Source organism: Triticum aestivum, chromosome 2B (genome assembly GCF_018294505.1).
Source record: "Triticum aestivum cultivar Chinese Spring chromosome 2B, IWGSC CS RefSeq v2.1, whole genome shotgun sequence".
NCBI lineage: Eukaryota > Viridiplantae > Streptophyta > Magnoliopsida > Poales > Poaceae > Triticum > Triticum aestivum.
The window spans coordinates 508,301,838-508,311,207 of NC_057798.1; the positions used below are offsets into that span (position 1 = coordinate 508,301,838).

Below are 9,370 nucleotides of genomic sequence, written 5' to 3' on the forward strand. Positions count from 1 at the left end.
AAACATGATTTGGCCTCACAAAGGACATCGGTAGCTACTCCAAATTAGCTCATAAACTGGATAAATACAGTTGCGCAAATCGCTTTGTTGTTCTCCGTGCAATGCAAATTAGTTCATTATGTTACCTTGGCAACATATACTGCAGTTGCACCAGGTACCATAAACTGGCGACGAACTTCCCACGGAGCAGAGTGGAAGATAAGTACCAAAAAGAAAGAAGAGGAAAACTCGCCAGTAATCGTAATATTATTGGCTTATTTGATAAATAGTGAAATGTATGCTTGGTCACTATTGGAAAAAATACCATGCTATAATGTACTGCAACTTTGCAGAATGTAATTAAAACACTTTGAGGGCAAATATGTGTACCTGAAAAGACAACTAAAGAAAGCAAATCTATGTGGAAAAAAAATCCTGTTGAGAGGCAGGCATCTTAAGACGGGTTCATCACTGATCCCAGTATTTTAGACCCATCACAAATCTCATTTTCAAGTTCTCTTGGTCATTTGGGTTACTGAGTAGTCACCGTAAATCCTGCGGATAGTAGACACGTGGGTTTATGTAACCTTGTGGAGGCTGGACACGAGACGGGGTGAGATGTAAGGATTGGCTATATCTGACTTGCTGCCTTTGAGCACCAAACATTGGGAAAACAGGCATCGATCCAGCAAAATTCTCCCTTGGCAAAATTTGCATCGGCGGTGGATGGCAGTAAAATGGCCTGGGCCCAAAATTGTTTGGGACAGAGATTGATGTTGGATAGGTTCCAGTGGGAGGATGCATACTGACTTGTGGCTCACTTCTGCATTCAGGAGGATCATCATTAATCATGATAACCTCTTTCATCATGTAGGTAGGGTGATGCATGACTGGAGCAGGGTTCCTATATGGTTTCTGCAGAGAATGATGATTAGATTTCACCATGAAACCACCATGCATTGGAGGCCCAACAAAGTTGCCAGCTTGAACACTTGGAAGGGGAATCTGGTGACTTGCTGATGGAGTTCTGTCGATGAATGCAGAATGACTATGTTGGTAGTCTGGAGGCACAAAACTAGCAGGTGGCATGTAATTCCCTCCCACCATATAGTCTGGCTTTGGAGCTTGAGGACGCCCACTCTCCTGGCTGTTCATCACCATCAAGTTCTTGCCCATCAGTCTCAACATAGGACTTGGCGGCGATGGAAGCTGAGTTTGCAGTGCTGGTCTGATACAATCTGTCGCATAAGACAGGGAGCTCATGGAAGATTCAGTAAAAACTTTGCCAGTTAATAGCTGACCATGTGAATCTAAGTAAGGGTTTGAATTTGTGTCTGTTCTTTGGTATGTGCTGAAAGATGATGATGTCCGTAAACCCATGTGCAATTGTGGAACTTGTTTTCTAGCAAAAGTGTCTGATCTGGCTGTTGAACTTTCATGGTCTAAGTGAGACTCCCTGGAGATGCTCTCACGACAAGAGCAGCAATACAACTTCTCCTTAGCCAACTGTTCACCTTCTCTTGCTGGAGGCATCGACTTCGTCTCCTGATTTGAGCTCCCAGACATGCTCTTTTCAAGTGTCCTAACATTTACGGTCGATTGGCCTGGTCCTGACTCTTCATTTCTTGAACCATTCAAAGCAACTGGAGAAGACATAGTTGAGGCAACCGAAATAGGAGAGTCTGATGAGTCCCGACCAAATGCCAAAAAAACATGATCTTGGTTAGAGTCTTCTCTGTTCGACGTTATTGACGAGTTATCCCGAGGAGTTGCAAGACCCATTTCCCTGTTATTAGTTACGCAGGTGCTAGATTCCTTAGTTGAAGCTGGGTCTACCTGACATTCCTCCATCTCATTATTGGTAACAATGTTTGACACATGAGTATGTGTGGATTGCTTAGTGGAGCATTGATCCTGCATTGATGAACTTCCTTTGGGCACAGTTTTGCTATTTTCAAGACTCAAAGAACCACTACTTATTGCACTGCAACAGTCCTCATGAGTATTTCTGGAGACCGAGGTACATTGCATTTGAGTTGCATGTTCTTCACCTTCAGAATCCATATGCGTACTTGTTGTTTGTTGTGTCACATCATGCTGATGATCCCCTTGCCCCAATGCCAGCATGTCAGTTCCATAAGAGATATCATTATCTGTGGTATCTTCTTGGGTATGCTTTACAACCTTATCGGATGTGCCATTATTAGTAACGCTGAAGGTATTGTTCACATGTCTGTGATCAAGTTCATGCTCTTGACCAAAATCATTGACTAGCCCACTAACAGAAGGTGAAAAGTCACGCTTGCGAGTCCTCGATACAGATCTGTGCTTTCTTAACACCTTAGAAGTAGACACTGCCCTCTTTGAGTCATTACTCAGACCTCTAATGGAAACAGAAAGACAAGGTTCAGAGCATTTTGTCGAGGTGGAATTCCTCACTGTATCATACTTATCAGACCTAGAAGCTTCTCTTCTTCCAATCTCCTTAATTTTTCTCTTCGCAAGAGTAGCAGCTGATCTAGGTACTTTTGGGAAGGCACTGCTGGATGAAGGATTTTCTGATGACCATCTGGGAATTGATCTGAATAATCTTGAAGAACCCTTTTCCTGATCATCATTTCCATTGACTTCCAAAGTGGTGGCTGTCTCTTCTGTTGACCGTGAAGAAAATACCTCAGTATAACTTTCTGTAATTTGAGGATCATCAAAGCCACCAATCATGCGGCTCCTAGCCAATTTCTTTGTTCCGGGTTTCATGCTATCTGACGATGTATTATTTGACTTTCTGCTCAAATTGTTAGTGATACCCGAACGTTTGGAGCACACCCATTGCCTTATAGTTCCCGAACGACCACAACTGCTGCTTTCAGTAGGTTTCTGTGTACGCATGGTCAGCTCCTCCTCAGAGGTGTCAGCATGGATATCCTCATCTGGGTATAATTCAACCTGGACATGTATCAAAGGAATAAATGAACGGAAATATTATTGAATAAAATAGACTCGAGAGGAAGCTAACATCATATGCGATTTGGTAGATAAATTCAGTAACATAAATAAAAATTCCACCAACCAACATGGCATCTGTAAAATCAAAATGATTCATGAACTAAATTAACCCACAGAGAATGCATTTTGAATACTACTGTGACTTTTCAAGCTTCTCACAGAAGCAAGCTCAAATAAAATTAGCAAGCATGTCAATCAACATAATCTGAACCATAATCTAAGAGGTCTAAGTAATTATGAGTCATGCGTGAACTCCAAGGAACCAAAATGGTTTAGGTCCAAGGATAAGGCTATGTAAGCTAAACACAAAACCTACTTAAATTACAGTAAAATATACGCATGAAACTAACTAAATTGTATACCTGAGATTTCAAATGGTTTAGTCGGTTGCACTTCTTTCCATGTACCTTGAACTTTTTATTCCTAAATGATTTAGATTCCAAGGATGTCTTTTTCATCAATGTACTCTTTCCAGTCTGGTGCTTTTCAACTTGCTTTAAACCATCATTGCCCAAGACCAAAGGTGCACCAATAGGCTTGGATAAAATTCTGATTTTTATGCCATTTGAATCAACATAGACATCACTATCTCTTTCACTATCTTTTGCTTCAGATGGTACCACTCGTGGGCTACGGTTCTTAGTGCAAACCACCTTGTTCACAGCTGGCACAGACAAATCGATAGCCCAGTTAGTCCCGTTCCTCCGATCAAGGTCATCAAGAGTGTATGGAAGGGCTGTCTTGTAAATGTCCACCATCAGTTGCATCTTCCTCTGCTTCACTTTTGGCTTCACAATAACCGTCTCTACTACTGGTTCGGCATTAGACACAGCATAAAGGCACTGATCTATGTGTGCATTCAAAGTGGTATTTGATGGAGAAGAGAAGACTTTGCAAACAGGACAGGTATTTGAAGCCTTTGGATTCAAAACCGAGCTAGAGTAGTATGATAAATCTTTTCTCTGACGGATATCTGTCATAGAGCCTGACTTGACTAGCAACTTGCCCTTCTTTTCTGAAGTCTCACGTGATGAGCCAAGACTTTTCAAATAGGGTCGAGCAACCTCTGTCCGCGAACTTCCTTTGGTGCAAATATTATCTTCCTGATATGCTTGTATAGCCTCGCTAGTATCGCCTAATTCATTTACATTTCCATCTTGGTCAGTACCAGTCTTCCCACCCTCTGTAGGAGTGTATTGAGATGGACCAAGTGACTCATCTGCTGATTGACATGACTGGAGGTTGATACCAGCTGTATTCACATTTGTCAAACCAGCTTCTCTAGCCTTTACCAAATCAACAAAAGCATCGGCTTCTGGGCATGCAGCAGACTGCTCAGAGTCTACGCAAGTATAGAAAGACCTTGACCGGAGCAAATTGGGAGGCTCGAATGGAGGCAGTAGATCTTTAACTCCACGCTTCAAGCAAAGTTCCAGCGACTGCGGGTGGAAAGGCCAACTTCTCTTGATGCCTTTGCTCCTCGAATCAAAAACATAATCTCTGGGAAGATAAAAACAGACGCATTAGCATAAAAAATACTGAAAACATTTCTTTCAAATGATTTGGATGAACAACAAATTTAAGTAAATTTTGTTCAAATGATTCAGATTTAAATTGATTTATGTTTAACATAAATTCATGCCCAAGTAAGCCAACCTGAACTAGAATACAAATTTCAAAGTGTCACCGCCACAAGGGGATTTATCTTTCTTTAACAACACAGCCACACCTTCCTCTATAGAATACCGTAAACACTGAAGCTCTTGGAATGAGATGGTGGGTGTTTAGACACAGCGACTCCGGAAGAAAAAAGATAAACTATACGGAGCCTGACAGAAGAGCCAAGTCCAATAGACCCCACCCATTGCTCACATGGACGCTATCCCTTGATGATCACAAGAATCCCACAACTGCTATCATCTCACTCTAAAAAAAAGCCGGCTGTGTTCCTTTGTGGCATGTTTGCCATTGGCACTACTTGCCCATAGCCGCATGCGAGGAGACTGCAACCTTTCGCCACATCGCACATGCAAATGAGCAACATACCAGAAAGTGGCACGCAGTCTCCAAGGTGTTTTTGCAGAACCAGCACTACTTGTCATTGGGGATGCCCAGTGGCGGAACCAGCTTGTCGAGCCGGGGCAAGGTCTGATAGTTGCACTCTCGGTGAGCAAATGCCCATAAGAACTGACGTTGAAACCCTGAAGCAGTGATTACACTAATGGGGGCTTCTCCAGTGGAGCAGCTGCCCAAGCTGGCCGGGCTGTAGCTCCGTCACTCGGGATGGCTTTTCGCACGTCCGCCGTTGGGATATGCTCCTGCATGAACAACGAGCTAAAGAACCAGCAATTCTACAGCACCCACACTTTCCAAATAAGCTTCAAGAATGGGTGTCTTATTACGCTCTCAAAATATGCCCTATAAATTACTTTGGCATCACATATAATAGAATCCGCTACACCGCATCCAATAGGGTAACCCGGTTCTTGCTTTTACCCCCACGCCACTAACCAGAAGCATTGACACTTCTTCTCCAGTAAACCATATATGCCACGTATAGTATTCAAACGGCTTAAGTAATGGTCAACTGGACTATGTCAAAAGGAGGGAAAAGGAGACGAAAACATCAATAAGGAACTAAAATCACCATATCTATTTACAGCATAACATCACTAAGTAGAAAAAAAGATAAGAAAAAATAAATAAAAGCAAACGTTAGCTGTAAACAGCTGTCAAATTAGATTCATGGAACAAGGAATCCCTTTTGCATGTTTCAGTTTCTTGGATCCTTTCCCCCCATACCCACAGCCAGACAGCCTCATCCCATAGCCAGTCAGACACCCACCACAACAACACAGATTAACCCCATGAAAGCAACAGTGCACACCCAATAATTAATCCGTGCGGTGCGTATGGATCGGAAAGACGCAAATCCACGATTTTAAGAAAATAATAAACCCCAAGCTGCTAAACCATATCACAAGGTACTAAATCAATAATCAGAAAGTCCCTCTTATTTCTCACCTTATGGAGAAGGTGGGACACGGTTGGACACGATCCACATGATCTTGGTGTGCCGACTCGGGCGAGTCGGCGGCGTGGAACGTTGTTGGATCAGCACCCACACCACGAACCACAGACTGGGACGAGCACGAGGGGCCTGAAGGGTGGTCACTGGATAGCATCGATCTGGTGAATGTAATGAGGTAGTAAGTTCACCCGGTGGAAAGCAAGAACCTTTGCTTCCTTGGCTGCCCCCAACTACCTCATCAGGCACCTGCAAACAGAAACCAAGACCCATGTTATTTCATGTCCACCCATCAGACGAGCTCTTCTCCGGGAATCTATCGTGTCATTTTATGTGGAAGGGAGATGGAGGAGGGATTGGAGTGGAGAGGGGGAGAGAAGAAGAGGGGTGGAAGACAAGTTACTCTTAGATTAGTCGAAGACGAAACCACATGAAATATCAGTAGAGTCTAAAGCACAAGTGGGTTGGTGGGCAAATCAAGAAGTGGATTAGTGGGAAGCTTACACAGGTCACACAGCTCTTGCAAGAATTTGCAGAAAGGCAGTATGAGGTAACAAGAGATGAACAGTTGCTAAGCACATGAGGTTAGCTTATCTGGTTACTGCTTTGTTGATGGGAAAAAAATAGACAAAAAGATGGAGAAAAGGAGGAGGGAGGGGTAGTTTAACCAGGGAACATATGTGGTGAGAAATCAACACAAGGATTTTGCTGCATAATCTCGGCCTCTCTCTGGCCCAAAAGGGGATTTTTCTTCAGCCTCGGAAAATAAAGTAGCACTAGCCTAGCTAGCGAAGCACAAAATTAGAAAGAAAGGGCATAATCCGCACCAAATCTACGAAAGGCGAGCAGGAACCAGACCAAGAATCTTCTCCGTGTGGTTAATTAAGACCACCATAAGCATCAAAGGAAAAATAGCTTAAGATCCAGCATGAACAGCGCGAGAAGAAGAAAAACATCCAAAAGGAGATCCACGCACAGCACGGTCCACGCCCCACTCGTCGCAAGAGAAGAAGAAAGAGGGGAGCTAGCGTAGGGGGGAGAGGCAGGAAAAGGAACTCACGGGTCGATCCAAGCGGAGAAATCTCAAGAACAGGCTAACGAATCACAGCAAGATAGTGGAAAGTACTCACATGTGCTCCTCAAGCCGCGCACGCGCGCCCGCGTCCGGGTAGATCCACCCGGCGACGGGATGCCGGGGCGAGCTGGGGGAGGAGCGTGGAGCTCACTGGCTCAGTATGGGTGGGGGATTTCGATTTGGGGGGGAGAGGGAGAGGAGAGGAGAGGAGAGAGGGAGAGGGGAGAAGCGTGCGAAGTCAGACTACCACCTAATCTATCTCGCCTTCTCTCTCCTGGTTAGCAGTTCCACTCAGCGATAGTATATGCTTTTCTCTTTGACATTTCCACCCAGCAATGGTGGAGTGAGTAAAATTAGCGGTGATGTGAAAGAAAAGGAAGAGAAGGAAACACCAACCACTCGCACCTCGGAGGCATCTGGTTCTCAGGCTCAGCCAACCTAAGCGAGGGGTCTACCACTGTACTGCAGCTCCAGAGATATAGGCCGGCCCGCTAACTTTGACTGGGCCGGCTTTTTAAGTAAAGAACCACGGTTGTGCCGTGTCACATGTCACTGTTTAATTGGCGTATATCGTGTGTTGAATGGTGACACATGTCGCAACATAGAGCTGACATGTGGTTTGTTGGCGAAGTGGAAAATCATCATTCGCCGGGGCTGTTAACAGGTATCGGATTATAAACCCGCACCCGATAACTTAACGACGACCCGTTATGGTGGGTGTCATGTGTCGGTTACTCTTGACGAAAACACTTTCATGACACGTCATTTACCATCACAGACGTGAAGGAAGTGGACACTTTTGGGATGATAAATTGACTATTGTCATGGAACACTTCCGCGACAGCACATGTATGACTATCATCATAAAATCGAAACGAATGTACATACATGACAGAAAATGTGACATACTGTGACAAACGTGTGATACCACAGATCCGTTTTTTAGTGGTAAGCGTGATTTTATAACCAAAAAACATGGAGGAGGAGCCTCATGGGCCCCACACGGCCAGGTGGTGCGCCCTAGGGCCTAGGCACACTACTAGGGAGTGTAGGCCCATGGTGGATTGATTAGTCCCTTAAGTGATCCGGTAAAGAAGCAGAAAGGATTCTGACCCTTTTTTTCATAGATGACGCTGAGTTATTGAACCCATGAGATGAAGGCACCCTTGAAGTCAGAGGTTTCTACCAAGATTTTGCGAGAGAATTAATTCCAGCTTTTGACCAGATCAAAATAAAGTTGACACTAAGAACACTTATAATAAAAACATGCATGGGTATATGTCGGGGGGGGGGGGGGCGACCCCGGGTAGGCTCAAGGAGGCAGGTTAACATTTCAAAACATTCGGGACGGCCCAACTCCCTCGAACCGGCTGGCCCCTCGGTCGGTTCCCCCCTCTAGAGGCCGGCTGGGCGGGGCAGGCCGCCCGGGCCGGGTAGCTACAGGTGGCAGCTGGCGGGGTCAGCGTCCGTCAAATCCAACCATACCAGGTACAAGGACAAGACATCATCCACGTCGTGGAAACGTGGTTACCGCTGACCTTGACGGCTGACGTTGGGGCAGACCGACACTATAGAAGCGTCATGCCACCCATCCCGTGATGATGTGGCCTATAGGCCACAGTACCAAGCAGCCGATGGGACTCGACAACTGATGGGCCCCACAGCCAATATGACCCTGCAGCCGGCGGGCTCCACTGGAGGCCGGGATACGCTTGCAGAAGAGGCCCACCCCTCTTTCTCAAACATTTTGTAACCTAGGAGGCCCAAGTGTAAGGCCTCCAAGGAGCCCCCCCCCTTTGGGGTGGGACGATCGGCCGATCATTCCACCCACACACGCTCAATGGAGAGAACAGAGACTAGAGCCCTCTTCTTCCTCCTCTGATACAGCTCCAGGAGCAACCTTGTATGCCATGTGTTCATCATAGAGATCCTTGCAAGAGTAGGGGCGTTACCTTGATACGTCTCCAACGTATCAATAATTTTTGATTGTTCCATGTTGTTATATTATCATTCTTGGATGTTTTACAATCATTTTATAGCAATTTTATATCATTTTTTGGGACTAACCTATTGACATAATGCCCAGCGCCAGTTGCTGTTTTTTACTTCGCAGAAAATCAATACCAAACGGAGTCCAAACGCTGCGAAATTTTTTGGAGATTTTTTCTGGACCAGAAGACACCTGTTGGGCGAAAGAAGTACCAGAGGGGGGCTCCGAGGGGAGCACAACCCACCTGGGCACCCTGGGGGCCCAGGCGCGCCCTGGTGGGTTGTGCCCACCT

At 45.3% G+C, this 9,370-nt stretch overlaps 1 protein-coding gene across 2 annotated transcripts; it reads right to left on the bottom strand.

Moving 5' to 3' along the window:
• Positions 1-216: 216 nt before the first annotated feature.
• On the bottom strand, positions 217-7,401 carry LOC123045725 (uncharacterized). Of its 2 annotated transcripts, none has more exons than XM_044468902.1 (4): positions 7,144-7,401; positions 6,010-6,262; positions 3,348-4,485; positions 217-2,925 (listed from the first exon to the last, which is right to left on the bottom strand). In XM_044468902.1, exons 2-4 carry the CDS (start codon positions 6,168-6,170, stop codon positions 523-525), a joined length of 3,702 nt encoding a protein of 1,233 aa, XP_044324837.1. In that variant the 5' UTR covers positions 6,171-6,262; positions 7,144-7,401; the 3' UTR covers positions 217-522. The 2 variants fall into 2 exon arrangements, with proteins under 2 accessions (XP_044324837.1, XP_044324838.1); XM_044468903.1 differs by lacking the exon at positions 7,144-7,401 and adding an exon at positions 5,032-5,303.
• Positions 7,402-9,370: the final 1,969 nt, after the last annotated feature.

Bases quoted from the DNA above. Each gene is read 5' to 3' on its own strand.
- LOC123045725 (XM_044468902.1), bottom strand. From the start codon at position 6,170: ATGCTATCCAGTGACCACCCTTCAGGCCCCTCGTGCTCGTCCCAGTCT. The intron at 4,486-6,009 runs GTGAGAAATAAG...TTATCTTCCCAG, and splicing joins TGTCCCACCTTCTCCATAAG to AGATTATGTTTTTGATTCGA. The intron at 2,926-3,347 runs GTATACAATTTA...ATACATGTCCAG, and splicing joins TAAACCATTTGAAATCTCAG to GTTGAATTATACCCAGATGA.